Source organism: Poeciliopsis prolifica, unplaced genomic scaffold (genome assembly GCF_027474105.1).
Source record: "Poeciliopsis prolifica strain line A6 unplaced genomic scaffold, Auburn_PproV2 SCAFFOLD005, whole genome shotgun sequence".
Taxonomy (NCBI): Eukaryota; Metazoa; Chordata; class Actinopteri; order Cyprinodontiformes; family Poeciliidae; genus Poeciliopsis; species Poeciliopsis prolifica.
In genome coordinates this window covers 15,178,265-15,198,145 of record NW_026562380.1, presented here as the reverse complement: position 1 = coordinate 15,198,145, position 19,881 = coordinate 15,178,265, and the positions used below count along the sequence as shown (strand labels likewise).

The 19,881-nt window shown below is 38.7% G+C and overlaps 1 protein-coding gene across 1 annotated transcript; it reads right to left on the bottom strand.

The window, feature by feature from the left end:
* Positions 1 to 103: 103 nt before the first annotated feature.
* Positions 104 to 19,243, bottom strand: adss2 (adenylosuccinate synthase 2). The gene is made up of 13 exons (XM_055029682.1): positions 18,755 to 19,243; positions 10,685 to 10,787; positions 9,540 to 9,608; positions 9,378 to 9,428; positions 9,151 to 9,217; positions 6,183 to 6,290; positions 5,261 to 5,342; positions 5,019 to 5,145; positions 3,830 to 3,984; positions 3,097 to 3,221; positions 2,880 to 2,977; positions 2,251 to 2,400; positions 104 to 1,234 (listed from the first exon to the last, which is right to left on the bottom strand). The coding sequence occupies exons 1-13, from the start codon at positions 18,938 to 18,940 to the stop codon at positions 1,182 to 1,184; spliced, it is 1,374 nt and encodes a 457-aa protein (XP_054885657.1). The 5' UTR covers positions 18,941 to 19,243; the 3' UTR covers positions 104 to 1,181.
* Between the last annotated feature and the right edge of the window lie 638 nt (positions 19,244 to 19,881).

Genomic DNA, 19,881 nt, shown 5'->3' with positions numbered 1-19,881 from the left:
TTGTAAAGTGGCCAGTTTATCCTCGAAAAGCAAGAAGTTATGGATTACTGATCAAAAGGTCATCTGATTAACCTTTAAAAAAATAGAGTCTGAGGACAGAAAGTGTACAAAAATTGGTTTGTGGTAAAGAAGAGCAACATTTAGAAGTCTGCAGATGCTAAGAGGGTGATTTTTACACATTTATATACCAGTTATTTGTTTTGATCTTCTCCGAATCGGAACATAAAACCAGATCCATCATCATTGCTTCCAAAGCTTTGATAAAACAAAGACAACAACAATAAAATATCTGAAATATTACTTTTTTTTATCAGTTTATAAGTTACTTTTCTCACACATGAACAGAGCATTGCAGCAAAAGTGCAAAGAAATCAAAGCAATACGATTTAAATCACATGAATATGAGCAGAAAGACCCCTGGCCAACCGAAATTATTCTCATTTACGAAAAGATTACCTATTTGGGATTCTCGCAATAAAATTCCCTCATGATGGACAGACATCTGGATTTTCTTATGGTCAGCAGTCAGGAGAAACTTTTGCTGACTACACGACATTTAAGAATGACCTCTTCTGGTTGAACGACAAGGCGATACAACTGCAAATCTCTGAGAGGAAACAAAAACACAAAAGAACTTTTCTTTTCTTCTGAAGTCTAAAAGATCCCTTTATCCACATGTTGTGCAAATCTGACAGAAGAATAAAATGTCAAGCCGACAAAGTCCAGAGCATCTAAAGTGCTGCGGTTCAAGCCGACTGACACTTAAGTGCCATGGGGGTTTAAAAATAAAAAGTTAAAAATAAAAATCACAGCAAGAAACCAAGACAGAATAAAAATACCAGTACCGATTAGAACAGTTCTTGTGTCCGCGTCGGAGCGATCCCTGATCTCCTCGCGGACGGAGTTTCTTTAAAATGAACGACTACAACCCCACAAGAGACAAAAACGAAGGACAGACAGTGTTTTACTTTCAGTTTAAAATGTTAAAATGGTGAGAAATCTTTCAAACACAGTGCTCAGTCTGATGGGAGTCCGGCCCACAGAGTCAGCGGCGCAGCCCGGCCCGATGGAGATGAAATGGTAAGAACAGAAGTGGTCGTGTCTTTGAGACAGGTAGGTCGGCTGTGTGTAACGTGGGGCGAGGGGAGATGGAGGAAGGAGGGTAAGTCGCCTTCGCTCCTCTAAAACAGCTGGATCATGCACTCCCGTGACTTTCCCACCCCGATCCACCTGACTGAAGAGAGAGGAAAGATTTTGATTAGCCTCATGAGGAGTCTGGGGTTCAACAATCTCTTTTTATTGACGGTGACCTGCAGGTGGGCGATCCCAGTTAGAAGCTGATCGTTAGGTTTGCACATCGAGTTAAAAACCTACGCAGCATTTTTGTCGATGCAGTAAATTCAACAGAAACTAAAATCTTTATATACGATTGACTGTGATTGAACTAAGCAGCACTTCTCTAAAATCCTTCCTTTCCAATTCCTCCCATCATGTATGAGCTAAAATTCAAGCTTTACTCCTAAAGCTGCTGATATGTCCAACATATAAAGTTATCAGCACCTCTATGTAAAACAATACAACTATTCATTTTTGTAACGGAGTCTCAGTGATCCCACTCTCTGCTCTGGTTCTTAAACAGCAAACTTTTTTTACCTCCTTCCTCACACTCCTCACTGAGCGCAGCGGCAAAATAAACACAGGTCCTCACCCAGGCTTCAGATGCTGAACATTAACCCAACGTAAAAACAGGACTGTTCCTGTGATGAGTGACTCCAGTTTCACTGATTTATTGATAACCAGACAACAAGAAATCAAGACAAATGCAGCTGGAGACACTGAACTTCAACTGATCAACAAAAACCACATGGGAAAATGGCTGCCCCATTTTGAGATATTAGTTGCAAACATCTTCATTTATTTTTTTAAAATATGCTGACCTGGACATTGCGCATATCATTGACACAAAGCATCATGTAGGAAAGGGAGAATGAGAATTTCTTAATGCCCCCCTTTACTGTAAATACATTTAAATCAGAGGTTGGATATTAAAAGAATTTTTCAAACTGAGATTTTGCTGACAAGGAATGCAAGATTGCTTAAAAAATTTTCAAATATTCTAAATGACTACAACAGGAATCCTCAAAATGTATTATTTCATTAAGGCTGCGTGGTTAAATGATAGCATAGTGTGTGTGTGTGTGTGTGTGTGTGTGTGTGTGTGTGTGTGCGTGCGTGTGTGTGTTTCCGTACCAGGTACTCCCACATGCTCCTCCACAAAGCGCACATACTTCTGCGCGTTCTCTGGCAGCTCCTCGAAGCTTCGGGCTGCTGAGGTGTCGCTCTCCCAGCCGGGCAGCGTCTGGTACTGGACCTCGACGCGCAGCAACACCTCCTGATTGGCTGGCACAAAATCAGTCAGAGCAGAGGACAATTTGAAAACGTTCGCCTTACAGCAGGTCTGTGGAAAGCTGAGGCTCTCTGTGAAGAATCATGCAAACTGGAAAAGGAGATGTAATCTGATCAGATTTTTGTTTTTATTAGAGGTCTTATTCTGAGCCAAAAAGAAGAAGAAGAAGAAAAAAAAAAGCAGTAAAAACTAGTTTTCCTTAGCAAATGTATAATTAAAAGTCCTACTGAGGCAAAATTTCTTTCGGTTAAAAACAACAAGCAGCTACAGTTTATTCCATGAAATCACTGCAAAAAAATACTGCAATTTCCTCCATGCATCATCAAACCCCAAAACTCCACTGATGAAGAAAAAGCATAATGAGATTAATTTGATGTTTGCTGAAGAACATTTGGGCAAGTCAGTGAGGCATAAGTTCACATGTTTAATACTTATTTTCCTTTTTGTAACTTCTTTCTTCAGACACACTTACCTGGAAAATGAGGTATAATTTCACCATCGACTTTGTACGCTAAGCCCACTTTGATCTCTGAAAATACATCAAGGATGTCCAGTTTCGTAAGCGCTAAACTGAAAGAAAAGACGAAAGAAAGAAAAAAATAAATCAAGTGTTTCTCTTTCTATCTTTCACATTTTGAAAAAAGAAAAAGCAAAAACTGAGAGGAAAATTGAAAGAAAACAAATCTTACGCAGTGAAGCCATTTATCATATGTGCGTATTTGATGAGCACCAGGTCCAGCCAGCCGCAGCGGCGTTTCCTGCCTGTGGTCACGCCGATCTCCTTCCCTCGGTTCTGAAGCAGCTCTCCGATTTCCTGATCAGCAATAAAGAAACAAACATTTCGCAGGTGAGTTTTCTACGCTCTTCCTCGAGCAAAACCCAGTACGCTCCTGCCGCTAAAGCTCATTCTGACCTGCAATCAGGATTTACAAGGTGACTTAGCTTAATGAAAAAATATACTGCAGATGAGAGCAATGTGCCAACATGTCCTCTAGATGGTGCCGTTTACAACAAAATGCTCCTCTATTTAAAGAGCTGGACTTCTACATCAAGTTTCTAAAAGCATAATAACACCTATTACTATGTTATAAATAATATCAGCACGTATAAAGAATGAGAAAATCTCACAACAGAAAAACTACACTTTCCATTCCAAATTAAAAACTGAAGAAGAATAACTCATGACTGCTCAAGCAGTGCCTTTTCTGTTTACACCTGCTGGTAAATTATTTGCCACGTAGAAATATATTTTCCAAAAGTAATCCTATGGAACTATTGCATCACAGTGATTTTGAACAAGATGGTAGTGTGACTCAGATAGGACTTTTTATTGGTGTGTAACTTTAGGTTTGGTAATAAAACTGTGGGCTCCTCCTATGACAAACATGAAGCATTAACGTGTCGTGTTGTGTATCTTCTTACGTTGCTCTGCTCTGAGGGGAAGGCACCGATGCCCACTCTGGTGGTGTAGGCTTTAACCACCCCGTAAACTTCACCGACATTCTGGGGAGGCATGCCGAGTCCCGTGCACACCCCTCCGACTGTGCAGTTGGACGACGTCACAAACGGGTAGGTACCTGCAAAAAAAAAAAGAATTAAAAATCCACACATAAATATGCATCTTGTTCAGGTTTTAAGTTTTAATTGGAGGATTATTTGGCCAGTAAAAATAAACCAGGCCAGATACCGCTCCGTTTTCCTCAGCTTTCATGTGCTTTTAAAAAACAAAAAAAAGCTCACCTCAATAATGGTTTCTGTTTGCAAATAAGATTCTTAAAGTGGCAGTATTATGTATTTTAACATAACTGATGTCATTTTCAGTTGTCAGGAAGCCATCACAACATTGCTCCTCTATTAACACTTTATCAACAATTTTTATCAGAGTTGCAGAGAAGTAGCTCATATAGCGAGCTCTGCAGGTGTGCAGATGTCCTATGTGTTTGCTAATTGCTGCTGGCTAGTCTAAAGGAGTTGCATAAGGGAGGAACAGGGGAAGGTTGCTTTGTAAGCCTCTGAGGAGAAGCTGTGCTTCGAAAATGGTACAGTATCCAGCCGGGCGTTTTACACAGCTGAATGGTTGCCATGGGAGATTAAAGGATTTGACATACATGAATAAGAAAAATCAAGGCAACACTCCAAGTATGTTTTTTAATGAGGTTGTAACATCATAATATGGCATAAAGCTTGAAAAAGTCAATTTTGCATAATACTGCCCCTTTAATGAGAAATCTGTACAAGTTAAAATTCACACAGGTCACAAAAATGATTCCAGCCAATCTAAGAACTCAAGGTTGGCTTTATGACAGCCTAGCTGTTTTGATAATAGTGCTGAGTGTGGTCAGTGCTCGCAATAACAAAGGGTTGGTTCAGGTGCGAGATAATTCCTGAAAATGACTGTAATTTTCAGACTGTTGCGAGTGGTCGCCTTGGTGCTCATGCAGTAAGGAGACAGTGTGGTTACAGCTGGTGAGAGTCACAGGAGCACGCCGGGAAACTTACCGTCATCCCTACTCATCACTCCAGGAAGGCTTTTGTGAAGAGCAATGCAAATCTTAATGCGATCTCACCAGAGCAACCATTAGATGAGGCACACATGCGCTGACTTACTGACCGAAGTCTATATCAAGAAGTGCTGCGTTGGCTCCTTCCACCAGGATCTTCTTGGGAGGGCCGTGGAGAGCCTCGTACATGAAGTGCACACCGTCCCTCACCATGGGCTTAAGTCGCTCCACATAGGCCTGAATCAGGTAAATACAAATCAATCTTTAATAAAAAAATAAAAAAAACAACAACAAAACAAAACACAGCAGGGTTTCAGGTGATCGTCCTGTTTAGATTACTTTTGTTAATTACCTTTAATTTATCCAGCTCTCCTTCTATGTCAATCTCCAGTGTCGGATACATGGCTTTGTACTGCTGAGCCAGCATTTTGTATCTGTAACAGGTGGTCAGCTCTGATTAGTTCAATTTCTAAATTTAGGCGCACTTTTTTGTGAAATGCTCATGAGAAATAAAAGAAGGAAAAAAAAGTCAGAAGTTTCCACAATGAATGCATTTCAGCAATATCCAAACAAGTTGAAGAAAATCTTATCCGTACTTTACTGGGATTTTCTGGATTGAGGGCCTGTGCATGAACACGTTATTGAGAGGCGTTAACCTTTTGGAGAAATTTTAAATGAACCATGAGTAATTTTAAATGAACCATGATTTACCCCACTCTGATAAACATGAACTATGTATTCGTTCATTGGCATCATTAGACAGCAGTGAATTAATAAAGTTTTAAGACAAATAAAATCTTTTAAAAGTAGAAAACAGTTATTTTCCCTCGTGGTAAGTGCTAGGTGACTGATGTGTATTTATAGGTATGCATGTGCATCAACTTCTTTCTTGGTCATTTGGTTTGTTTGTGGCTTTTTGAGGGTCATCTCTCTCAACCTTCATCCCCCTTCTTTCCAATTTTTCCTATTTTTAATTGACCTGACATGCCCACTTGGCTGCTTAACCAGGATATTGGTTATTTCTTTCATACAATAAAGTTAGTTGTACTACACTTTTTTCCTTTGGTCAAATATGGAGATACATATTTTGAGGGTCTATCATTGTATTTGAAAGGATTTTATTAAACAAAAAAAAGATCAGAATGGACAATATCAATGTTACTGATTTACCGATTAGGCAGAAACGAGGGGTAATGCTAAAAACTGGTGAACAAAATGATTGTTACAGAGCTAACTGAGGGCGGACGGTAAAATCCTGTAATGCAGGAACAGACCTTTCGGAGAACTGAGTGAAGTCGGCCAGTAAATCACATATCCTGAGACCGCTGCGTGCCGCCTTAGCCGAGTACACCGGACCGATCCCCTTCTTGGTCGTCCCGAGGCTGAGCAGGGCCGGGAGCAGAGAAGGGAGGAGATAATTAACAAAAAACATTCACGTTAATTCATTCCTTACCATTTTACAGCAACAGAGTTTTGTCATGCAATCACACGTGAAACTCAGCAATCAGCAAGTCTGACTGAAACCGAACAGACACAGAGAGAAGCGTGTCCGATTAGCTGATCAGACATTTATTATTTTAATATTTTACAGATACATCTTTAACTCCCAAGCGTCAGAAAATACCTTCTCTAGCTTTTGAATCATCAGAAGTTCACCTTTTATATATAGCACAGTACCAGAGAAAGAGTATTAGAAAACAAATGAAGCAAAATGCACATTTGCATTTCAACAGCATGCCATGTCAATGTGTACATCCGATAAGTCCTATTAAAAGGAAGCTTCAGCACAGCGACATTTGCTGAGCCGACATGCAAACTACAGACCAGAAATAGACAAAGATCCTCTGTGAATATAGAATTTCACTTGAAGCCTCACACAGTGTGAGACATCCACTCACCATGTGGATGTCTCTTTCCTCTTTCCCACAGAGGAAAGCTAATGTGGATTTACCACAACTACTACTACAAAAAAATTATAATCAAAAAATATTCTCTTATTTTTTGCTTCATCGATAAAACTAAGAGGCTTATTAAATTATTAAAGAATGTTCTAATTGGTAATTTTCTGAAAGGATTCATTTTTATTTTTTTTTTATAAAAAATATATGATAAACAGTGAATCATAAAATGTAGAAGAAGATAGAATATTTATATCCACTGCCTTAAACATGACCCAAGTACAGTTTCATTCATTGTCACTTGCAACACAAAACTGAAGAAATCTTAGGTTCTGGTTAGTAAACACACACCTTATGAAACTGAAACGGTGACTGTTGGGAAAAAAATAACACCTTATCATACAATCTGAAAAAAGTTTGTTTACTTTTTAACTCTGGATTTCTGCTTTTCTTTGTTTTTATGGAAGTTGACATCAAACTGTATTTTGAATAAAAATACATACAGATGTGCGTGAAAGTAGAAGTTATGCAGCTTTAAACTTGTAAATGTGATAATACTGATCATGATCCCGACTGTTTGTAATTCCTGGAATATGTTTAGCCTGGTACTTTTAAGCAGCTTGGTTCTGTATGAATGTAATCTGTGTTATCCGACTCCAGCAGAATCCACCAGCCTGACGCATCAAACAGCTGACAGCTTATAACGGCTGTGTCACGACAGCATGTGATCGTTTTGTCTCTTGCGTAGATTGGCTGGGAGTATGTGTGCTGTGGCTGATGAGCTGCAAAGTCATTATGATTTGTTCTACAAAAAAATCTCAAGATACAATTAGGGAGTTAAGTTCTTGGATCAGATAAAGACTATTCAGGATTTTTTTTTATAAAATTTGTATAAGGTGAATTTATTATTCATCAGCATAGATGAGTTGATGGTTTGTTTCATTAGACTTTTCCTCTGATCACTAAAACTAGATATTTCTTCATTAAAGAAACATGTGAGAGCTCATTTTCACAAAAAAACCTATAATGACAATTGTCTATCAGAGTTTTATTGCTAACAAATTTCATTTAACACCTTATATTTAGCTTCCTAGCTGAATTTAGTGCAACAATAAGTTTTTAATGAAGAAATGAGGAGTAAAAACTGTGACATTTATGTGCCGGTAAAGCAACTCATTTAACCTCAGTGCTTTTAAAGCCCCGTTAAGCAGTCATTGTTTAGCAGCAAGTAACTGAAAGTTTATATAACTGCACCTTTAAAGAAGTCAAAGCTTTTTTTTATAAAGATGGTGCAACAAACCAAACTATCCAAGTCTTTTGTTCCAACAATCTTTATCTAAATTTGCTCACAAAGGAAAATATTACACTAACAAAAAACAAATAGCTTTCAAGGCAGCTTTAAAGTGATGTGTTCTGAATGTAAAATAAACTCCCACTGCACCATCCCAGATGTCAACATATTTGTCTATTTTAATAAGCTATATTATCATGTACAAATTTTAAAGGGTTACTGGTAAGTATGCAAAATAAAAATCTACATACTGTTCCGAAGGTTCAAAAAATACATCATGAAGAGGAAAAAAAAAACCCCCAAAAACACAGTGTGAGTCACACTGGACTTCAGATCCATTCAATAAAATGGGTCTGAAGTCCATGTTATTGAAAAGCAGATTTATTTCAGGAACTTTACCACCAAGTGAGACAGATTTATAATTTAATTATTTTCACAGTTGGAAGTTTAAGTCTTTATTTCTGTTAATAATGATGATTTTTTTCACTTCCAGCAAAAGGAAACACATTTAAAAATTAGAACATTACACTAGACCAAAAATATTTCAAAAAAATTCTTAAAAAGAAAAATGGGATTTAATAAAAAAAGAATGTTTCATACCTGCTTAAAGGCATAACAATTTCAAAAGTTGCTGTTATTCTGACAAACGAGAGTCATCGGGAGTCGGAATATGATTGCATGAATCATTTATTTTGAAATTGTTAAATGTGACAGTGACTTCATCCATGATGTTACATGGACAAGGTCCCAAATAAAACTATTAGAACACTAATCAATATGTCCAGCTTTTAGCTGCAACAGGAATAATTGTAGTTTTGTGTATGAAATAAAAACACAATCATGTTCTACATTTTAGTTGCAAAATTATGTGTAAATTATATCTTCTTTAGGTTGTTGTTCATCTCAAACCAAGTCATACCATCTTACAAGATTTATGTACGTTAAAAATAAAATCCTACATGTTTGTTTACATTGTCCATGTGTACGGACATGTTTGGATGAGATGGTGTGTGTGTGTGTTACAACCATCTTTCAAAGCAACAGGTTTCTTACTTCTTGCCTGCTTGCTCTTGCCTCTGCTGTTCCTGAACGCCATCGACAGCTTGGTGGAAGTCAAACACTGCGGAGGAGGGAGAGAGGGAACACACACTCTCACACACCTCAGAGAAAGCAGGACTCACACACACACACCAATATGCACACATTCCAGCGTTCACACACACATTCCCTTTCCCTCCACCCCAGAAAAAGAGCAAAGAGGCAGAGCTGGCAGGGCTTACCTATATGTGCTCTGTCTGAGATGACCAGTCTTTTGTCCCAGTCCGTCAGGCCTGAGCATACAGAGGAATACCTTTAATCTCTCGGGTTTTAATGAAGCACACTGTTGTCAACCAGTGCAATTTTTATTTTTTCAAAAACGTAAAAATATGTATTTCACTCACCTTTCCCCTTGCTTTGGTTTTTCTCAGCCTCTTCAAACAGGCCTGGAAGGTGGATCACAACACCATTTCCTGAAACAGCCACCGATGAGAGGATGGTTATGTTCACAGCTTCTGATAACTTTGTAACCAATAGAAGGTGCAAGGATAATTCAGGGAAATCTAAATTTGATTACCTGAATAATATTTAGTATTGTTAGCAGTGCAATCTGGAAGTCTCAGCCTATATTGATACCCATTATTAATATTCTTATATTCTACCATTTTGAGATTGTGAAAAATGTTATGCTAGAGCCTGTAAATACTCCATGACAGTAGGAGGTGGTAAGCGACTTGAGTGGAATCGTCAATCAAGGTAAAGAAGGAAAAGTTAAAAGAAATTACTTCACTTTAACAACCTGCTTTGTTTTGCAATTGCAGTTCAAGAACAAAACTCTGGAGGTAGAGTTTGTTGTTGCTGAATGGGAAAATTGGTCAAATAAAGTTTCTGGAGTTACCAGGAGTTGCAGGTGTGAAAAAAAAACACTGATAGCAGTGTGTTGCATAATCAGTACACTCTTAAGAAAAGATAAGCGACAAGTATTATTAAAAGCCCAAAACTGGTGTCAATCATGCCATTAGCAACACAGCTCACCACAACTATAAGCGTACAATCAAATTTATCACGATACATGAGAAACAATACAATAAAATCCCTCCCTCCGCCAATAAAGAGCATAGGTAGAAAATATGGATGTGCCAAAAATAAATGTGGAAACGAGACAAACTGAAACACAACAAGAGACTCTTCTCAAAACAGAGAAGCCCTAAAGTGCATAATGTCTCGACTTCATGCACCCAGAAGAAATAGAGAAGGAGACACGATTAAGCTGCATGTTGAAGTGCAGATGTGTGGAGCGTTTGGGAGCCTTAAAGGAAGAGTTGGGACTCCATTAGCTAATGAAGTTAGTTCAGATGAGAGGAGGTGATGCAGCCCACAGCTTGGCACCGAGTCAAGCTGCTCACAGTCTCTGTAGCAGCTATTAAAATGGATTTTTCAAGTGAAAAGATAATATCTTTATTAATTTGGTCTAAAAAAAATAGTGAAGGTAGTGAAGGACACCCCTATTAGTTTGCATTAAAAAAAAAAGTGTGCTACTCTTACACACCAATGAAGGCGGTGACTTTGGGGTTGATGATGCCGCTGGGTAGGAGGTGAAAGTCGTACTCCACAGAGTCCACCACTACCGTGTGTCCGGCGTTGTTGCCGCCCTGCAGAGAAGCAACAGAAAGCCGATGAGGAGAAGCAACAGAAATACAGAGAGGCTTGCTGGACGCTTTTTGTTCTTTTAAAGAAACATTCAGGCTGAATCGTTTGACGAGTAGCAGCAAGCAGGACACTTTCAGTTTGTATTGTTGAGCCCACAGGATCGTTCAGCTATAACACAACTTCAGTGGATTGGTGGTATGTTGTGTATTGTTTGAAAAAATCCAAATGGTCTACACACCCAAAACCAATCCTACATGTCAGGGCAGGACTTGGTGTTCCCACTGGCATGATAAAATGAAAGTTTAAACCTCACAGCTCAACTGCTGAGGATTATTCACACTCAGAGCAAAGAAACTGTAGATGGAGGAAGAATGTCTGGTTCTCCAACGATCTTCACCACTAACTCTAAGAAATGAAAAACCTGAATATCAGGGTTTTTGGCTGTCATGTTTGCGCACACACACAGAGAGAGAGAGAGAGAGAGAGAGAGAGAGAGAGAGAGAGAGAGAGAGAGAGAGGCATTTAATGGCAGCGCTGTCCTTGTCCCACTACCCAAAGTCACAGAATAGAAAATCAATTTATTGATCAATGTATGTTAGTGAACCCATAATTACTGAAACGCCATCACTTAGTTCATTAACACTGAGCTTTTTACATCGTTACATCAGAGTGGAACATCTGACAGCTTAAAGGTGAGAATATTACCACCGATCTGAGAAATTGGTTAATGAAACAAACAGTTGGATTACTCTGGGAGTTTGATAAAAATGTCACAACTAATTAAATCAGCATAGACCATCAGTAATATGACTCCCCCCACCTGTTGCTGCATGCTACCAGCCAAAGACCTTTTCTTCACTCAAAAGGAGCTCAAATCTTCCTTAGAACAATTATATATTCAGTGCACCGAATAAGAATTTGCCCCCAACAGATTTTGCATTTGTGGGGTGGCTGTGGAGTAGTTTTCTTCAGTAATTGTAGGTTTGATTCCAGCTTCCTTCAGTCACATGCCAAAGTACCCTGGGGTAAGGCACGTGACCCCAAGTCACCAACCGATTTGTGTGTCGGTGTGCAAATGTGAGAGTGTGAATGGGTGAATGTGGCTGTAGTGTAAAGCACTGGAAAGCTTGTCCCACTGAAATGTTTAAGTCAAAATTAATTTTAAGGAGAAAGAATAACCTAAGTAAATACAAAAAGAAGCTTTAGAATTATGATTTAATTTATAAACTTCACCAGAAGTTAGATTATGACAGTTACAATAACAAAAAGAATTTTAAAAAATCTAAGCTAAATTTAACTGCAGATCCATTTTTCTCTTTGCCTCGTCTGTCTTTAGTTCGTCCCTGGACCAGGACTTGCTCCCCTTTCTGCAGTCTAGTACATAAATCAAAGCTAGCATTTGCTTTTACCACAAAGTTATTCTTGGCCAGCTCAGTACCCTGCAGGTGTAGAGGGTAACACATGATTGGGAAGAGATGCCTCTCCTTTTTAGAAAGCACTTTTACGACACATCCCTCCCCAACAGAACCAAAGAACTGGGCTCTGCTTCATAAGGTCCCATGACCAGAACCTCATTCCAGTCATAACAAACTGAATTGTTAGTGGTCTGACACCTGCTGCTGTCCAGTGCTGGAGAGGCAATTCAGAAAAATTTTAATCATATCATGATATATATATATATATATATATATATATATATATATATACACATTTTTGAATACTACTTTTTGAATGGCAGACAAAAATTCATAAACTCTTTCATGTTCACAACAAATGTTATGCTTATTACAGTGTCATATCAGTATTATGCACACCCCTTATGCATTAGACTGTTTCTTTCAGTCGTGAAAGAAATGATTCTTTCACAACTGAAAAAATTATTTCAAAAATTATTTTCAGTTGAAAAGCATTATTTTTCAAAGGATTCTTGTGAAACGATTCTTTTACAACCGAAAGAATGCTTGAGAGAATTCTTTCAGTTGTGAAAGAACTGTTCCCTGGAAGAATCATTTCACAATCTGAATGGCACTTCATGAAAGAATTTGGCGACACTTGGTGTGAAGGGGTGTGCATAAGACTGACACGACGGAGTCAGCCTTATGCACTGACATAACATTTGTAATGAACATGAGCAATGTTCATCGCAAATGAACATTCTTGAAAAAAATTTCCCAAAAAGAATTCTTGAAAAAACATCTTCCAAGAAGAATACGTTTTCAAATGATTCTTGTGAAAGCATTTTCTCACAACTGAAACTGAGGCTGGGTGGAGCAACAAATACGTTCATGTTTTATGAACATGAAGTGCGTTCCAAAACAGGAACTTTTGTTTCTGCAACAATCCATACAGCTCAGCTTAGGCATCAACTTAACGCATTATGACCACGCATGTATTTGTAATGTATTCTGGTTTTTGCGGAAGTATTCAAGTATTCATGCCCCTTTGTCGCATTGTGAAATATTACAACCACAAACTTTGAGGTAGTCTGCAAGGGATTTTTTTTATGTAACATAGTAAAACAAAGTGGACAAATGCATCATGGAGGAAAAAAGTGGCATGGTTTCCCAATTTCTTTTTACAAAAATGTTAAAAGTGAGGCATGTACTGTTGAAAGCAGATGTACATACGCAGAATAAAACAATAATAAAAAAAAAGGCTTCATCTTCCTGGGTGGTTCAATATTTCCACATAAAGTTATTTCCTCATGATTCCATTTCATGAAGTGCACCAGCAAAACTTCCCCACACTACAGCATCATGTTGTTGCAGTTAAACTGTTTCATCAGACATAGGACATGTCTCCAAAAATGAAGGTTTTTTTCCAGTTGTGTCTGCAAACTGCAATCTCTCATTTATCTACTGCCAAGTTTTGGACCAAAACACGTCCGTCTCTACAATACACAACCTGTCTGTGCCGAGCGTGTCAAACAAGAGAGCAATGTGTTCCAGGTGTGATCCTAAAAATACTTTCCACAGGTGAGCCCATAATTAACTCAAATATGTTGGGCCAGTCATCAGCAGTCTTCAAAGCCAGGTAACGCCAATAGATAGAGATAGCTATCTCGATGTGCTATGGTAGGAAAACCAGTGAGGTGGAACAGACCGTCAGAACATTAGAAGCACGTTCTTTATTTACCCACAGCGAACTTCTTCCTCCAGTTCTGAATGTCTAGTTTTTAGCCTGTGATTAGCTTTTTTCATGGCATTACCATGGACCAATGGTAATGTTTAATCCTTGGTCCATGTCCATGAGTATAAATAAATATTTAACATGAAGAGAAAAAAATTTTTTTTACCTCAAATTTTTTTTTTACGTCAAGTCGTAGGACCCGCCAAACTGTAAGAAAACGTATGACTTATAGTCTGCAAAACATGGAAGCAGTGATAAGAAGAAATTAGAGATGTCACAATAGGACACTGTAGTTTTAATTGTGAGGCTAGCCAAAAATACTTTTGACCTCTTAGATGGTGGAGAATCAAAATCGATTAAATATCTCGATAACACAGGTTAGTTAACAGCCATAAGAAGAAAATACCTTAATAGTATTCACTATTCTCATAGTCCTCAGGTTTTAGGCATTTTGAAGTGCCTCAAACCTGAGGACGCGTACGTATTTCAGGTTTGACCCATAGAGAACATCAACATCTGTTTACTCAACGTCAAGGGTCAACAGAGCAATAGTTCCTGCTTCACACCCAGTTCTCTCAGAGCGTGGCCCGGGTGTTTTCACAACCAAACACCAGACTCCAAAGCAACAAGACCCATTAATGTGCTTCCTTTGTCTGACCAACACCCAAAAACCTGATCCATGATGTGCAGGAGAAATGAGGGTGTGAGCAGCTAGGGAACCTGATGTTCTAACTGTTAAACAATTATAGTTTCTGAAATACAATATAATTGTTTGTCCCACAAACATTCTCACATATTTTCTCTCTTCTACATGCTGCCCTTACTCTGAGAGGCCTATGCTGTAACACCAAGAAAAAAATCTGCTTGCAGGGCTGATTTTATAAAAAGATCGACACTACCTCTTTCAGCTCACCATAGCGTACTCACGTGTCAGTGAATCTCCACTCCATATTAAAAGTACACATCCAAGAAGGCATGGAAAGGAAGCGGCACAGGAAGCCAATACCTGTTTTCTCATTCTATGTCCAGCTACATTCTTGGCAAGACCATCTGTGGAAAGGCACTTAGAAGGAGTACTTGTTATGTCTACTTGTTATCAACAGAGTAAACTAATAGCTCTCTGAACACGGCAGATATTCGGAGCACTCCAAAGATAAACACCACTGTTATCCCCGACAGGCTGAGGAAGATTGTGTTGAGCTTAAAATTTCAGCAATAAAAACAATCTTTGCTAATAATGTTGAATGATTAGGCTGAGTGACTTGGAATGACACTTCCTAAATAGGAGAAAAATAAACGCTAATAAACCTACACTAATAAAGGGAGCATTTTAGCTAAGAGATTCAGATGCCCCAAAGAAATCTCTACATTCCCAGATTGGCTAGACAAGAATATATCTTGCTTTTTTTATGACCTGGAAAACAGATCAATACATTAAAAGCGGTCTGAATACGCTGTATAGTCTGCAACAGGACAGCCAGACTGCAGGCTTCTCCTCTGATTAAATATGTGGCTCTATGCCACTAACAGGAAAAAAAAAGCTTTTTCGTACATTTTTTCCTCTGCCCACCTCTGTTGCTTTCACCAACAATCACATCTATAGTCTTTTTTTCTGAAGATCAAAGAAAACTATCATCCCAATCATACATGGAGAGCTAGAAGTCGGAACAGTCCAAGGCAAAAACTCGTAGAATGTCAGGGTCTCACCTGATTTGCAAGGAGAAGCCAGATCTGATGCAAATTCATTTGACAAAATCTGGCTCCAAGCTAGAGACTTGCTTCAACACCTAACACACAAGTTGGTAATCAGTTGGATTAATCTGTGCTGCAGCCATTTCCTGTCAATCCAAAACAATACCACTGTTTATCACAACACCCCCAATATCTGACTCAAATTTGCTAATACCGAATCCTATGAGATCATTTTTGAGTGTTTATAATGTCAAACAAAATGGAAATCACTTTCCATTTTGAAGTGCCTGGAATCAGGCAATTCAGTGGAAAACCACCAGGATGATCAGATAAAGTTGGACATCAGGAGCAGTTTTAACATAATTATATACAAGTTGGGGTTTATACAGCATGTGGGCATTGTGTTTGTCCAGACTGCTCTTTCATTCTCATAGCTTGTTCGTGCCAAACTATGAGAATAGTGAATAACTCTCACATTATCTGTTACTGCTGATAAGGCAGCAATGGCTTGAAGAACTTATTGCAGATGAAAAGCAGTCATCAGAAAATTATGCATAATAGTATTTTCTATAGTCACAGGTTCACTACTCTGAACCTTATTTTTGCATTAGTATTCATACCGGCTTATACTGGCCTGTCTACCATTTTTAAAACATGCATTACACAATACCCTGGTTGAATATGATAAATGCTGATTCTGAAACCAAGACGCTTACGACTCCAGCAATCCTTCAGCATCTCAGCCTCTGTCTCTAATTCAGGCCTGGGCCTTAGTGATGGGTAAATGAGGCGTCATGAAGCGTTTCGACCCATAGACAAAACTGTATTGATACTGTGTCACTGAATATTGACACAGTATTCAGTGACCTAATCTATACAATAAGATTTAAGTCATTGTACTTTATTGCATATTGTATTATGTCATATCTTGAGTAAAATTCAAAATATATTTGATATTCTTAGACACAGTCAATAAATAATGTGAACATGTACCATAAAGTAAAAATTTAAGTGAAAGTGTTTGGAATGAGGATGCTTGTGGACTGGGTTTTTTTCTACAAATTTTCATAAAAAAAAAAAAGCTTTTCCAACAGATTGAAATTTAGTCTGTTACGCTTTTTTGACACATCTTCTCCTGAAGAAAATCAATTAAACAAAACATTTATATGAAATAATTTCTAAAAAGCAACTGAGTAATTTGTAGAATGGCTGGATACCTGAGTTTATCCTAAGTGTATCTGGGGCTTCATTCTGATGCCTGGCCTTATATGGATTTATTTAAATAACAGTTCTGCCAACACTTAACCTGCAGTAAACTAAGAGTCAATTTCAGCTGAATTTGGATTCAGATAGATCAAGTAGAAACTGATTCTGTACTGTAAAAAATCAAGAATTTTTTTGGCAAATGCATCTCGTTGACAAATTTGCTTCCTTATAAGCACAGTTTGGCGCCAGTGTCATTTCGAAACAGTTCCTGTATTGGTCATGTGACTTGCTGAAAGCAAGTCACATTTGTATTTATATATATGTGTGTTAAAACTATCACCATGGTGTGACAGTATAACATGAGACAATCTGTGACAAGATTACTCTTGTCAAGTCTTTGTTGTCTTTTGTTTCTTTGTGATATTTGCAGCAGTATGTCGCTTTCTGTTGGTTTTGGTTATGTGTGACAAGATTACTCTTGCCACAGATTGCTGTGACAAGAGCAATCTGAATAAATCTTTTTATTCAGATTGCTGTCTGAATAAAAATGCACCACTACCGGCCAATAAAATTAATCGGAGTCACAAGGAGTGTCTTAGCACCGTCAATCACCTGATGTGCGTGCTGCTGAATGTGGTAATGGCAGAAAAACAACTTATTGTTACAGGAAAACCGTTTATCTGTCATCATCTGTGGCAATGCCAAATGGCTTGAGCATTCATGGCATCCTATATTGTGGTAAACAAGCCGTAGCATGGCAAAGAGCAAGTGCGTAAAGGGTGAGTCCTCTAGCGTGATTGACAGCGTTAAGACTCTCCTCCTGGCTCTGATCGGTTGTTTCTGCCAGAGCTGTGAATTTGTTCAGATGACAGCAGGTCCATAGGGATAAGGCTGAGAGGCTCAGTTTTTTCCACATAACTCTTATTTTATACTGTCATGACATCGTAATCATTTTAATATGTAAAAGTTTTAGTAAAAGTTCTATACCGTCACTTTAATATCAGCAAAATTGTATGCAAGATTTGTATTTATTTATTTCTATAACAGAGCAAGTTTGCTGTCGAATTCTGTAGAATCGTGTTGTTTTTAAATCACACATTTTGTTGTTTCCACCTAAGGCTGATAATGTTACCTTGACACAGTATGCAAGTTTGAAACTCTTGAAATGAAAAGTGGAACTATTCAATTAACTCCATAACCTCTACAATATTTTTCTTCTATAATATTTAAAAATGTCAGGGTTATATTTCTTAGCAAAAGATCTCTCTATTTCTAAAACACTAAAGACTTTTGAATAGCAATCGTGTGTTATAATAATCCTCTATAATCCTAATGGTATTGGGAGTCTCGGAAGAAGGTGTTGCTCTGGCCTTTAGTTAACTAAACAACTAAACGTTCGTTGTAGCTAAAACATAAAACAGACTGTGAACCTTTTGGCTGCTATATTTACCAATAACTACCATTAACAACAATACATCCACATTACAGTCATTTAAAGAGCTAAGCAGCTAGCAAGAATTCAAGGTGACTTTAGCAAACACAGAGCAACTCCGTCTGATATTGCTTAGCCTGTTAAAACCAACGCTGCATTCAAGAAATGTCTGCAAAACTGGAGAAAATGTCAACATATCGCTCTGACTCTCACAGTGCTTAGCTTAATGCTAACTCTCAGAAAACACCTGACGTATAAATGTGTCGCGGAACTCCTGTCATCACTGAGCGGGAGAAACTGTCAGAAACTCCCACACTGGAAGTCGGGAGCTGTCAAAGAGCGGGGTTTTTTTTATTTCCGCTTGGCTTCCACTAATTAAACGAGGTGCCATGAAAGCAGCGTGACTCTGACGTGAGGGGAAGAAGCGCCGTTTAGCTAGCGACCAACGGTTACCTGCGGGGGCATTTACCCGGTAACAGCTGGCTCTTTGTAGCCCGAGGGCTCACCTACCTGACATCTGCACACCATGTCCGCGTCTTGAGCCAGGAGATCCACAACTTTCCCTTTCCCCTCGTCTCCCCACTGAGCCCCGAGCACCACGGTCACTCGGTTGCCAACGGGCGGTCTCGGTAGTGTCCGCTGGCTGCTGTTGCCGTCCGAGGCCTCGGCGGCTTCCTGACTCCCACTTTGAGACATTTCTGCTGGGTTTCTCCCCCGGCCGAGAGGCTGCGTTGTGCGCCGAGCAGCTGCCTGCTGCTTCTGTCGCCCAAAAGACGGAGAAGCGGGAGGGAGCTCTCAGCCCAGCTCTCAGCCCACCGCGACGTTAGGAGCTGCGGAGCGACGCTCTCTGCACATGCGCGACCGCTCGAATTCCAGAATTTAAACTCCTGAAATTTAAACGGAGAAGCTACAAACAAACACCTTTGGGTTGCTGTTTTAAAGTAACCAAGAAGCTGCTTGTCTTAAAAAAAACAAGAACAAAAATAAAATAATTTAAAAAAAAATAGATGAACCAAGTGAATCATCTGTTCTACTTCTATGATTAACCATATGTGTTAGTAACTTTTAGGATATGTTTAAACCCATTGTCAATATTCACAATTGATCACAAAGTCTTTGTTGTCTTTTGTTTCTTTGTGATATTTGCAGCAGTATATCGCTTTCTGTTGGTTTTGGTTACGTGTCATTTAATGATTCGTTCCAAATCTTCCTATTCATCCTGTTTATGTGAATTAAAATAGATCCAGATAAACAAATTGAGCGCGGAGGGTTTTGTTGTCCCACGTGAATGTTCATCTCAGCAAACAACCAGCAGAAGAAGCGGAACTAGATGTGAGAACATAAAAAAAAACAGTTAAAGAAGTTCACAGTTGTTGAGTTCTATTAAAAGTTACTGTTAAGAATTAAAAGAGGAATAACTTGATTTAGCTCGTTAATTCGTTCCTCTGATCCCGGATTCTTGAGCCTCAATATGCGCAGGGAGAAAGAGCAATCATACGACATCAGACTTCGGATATTCAGAGTTTTATCCAGAGAAAATCAATGCAAGAAGAATGTCACAATAAGCATCTCACCCAGGAATCCAAAAGTCCAAGACATGACAAAACAGAAACAGTTGCACGAGTTGAAAGAAAGTA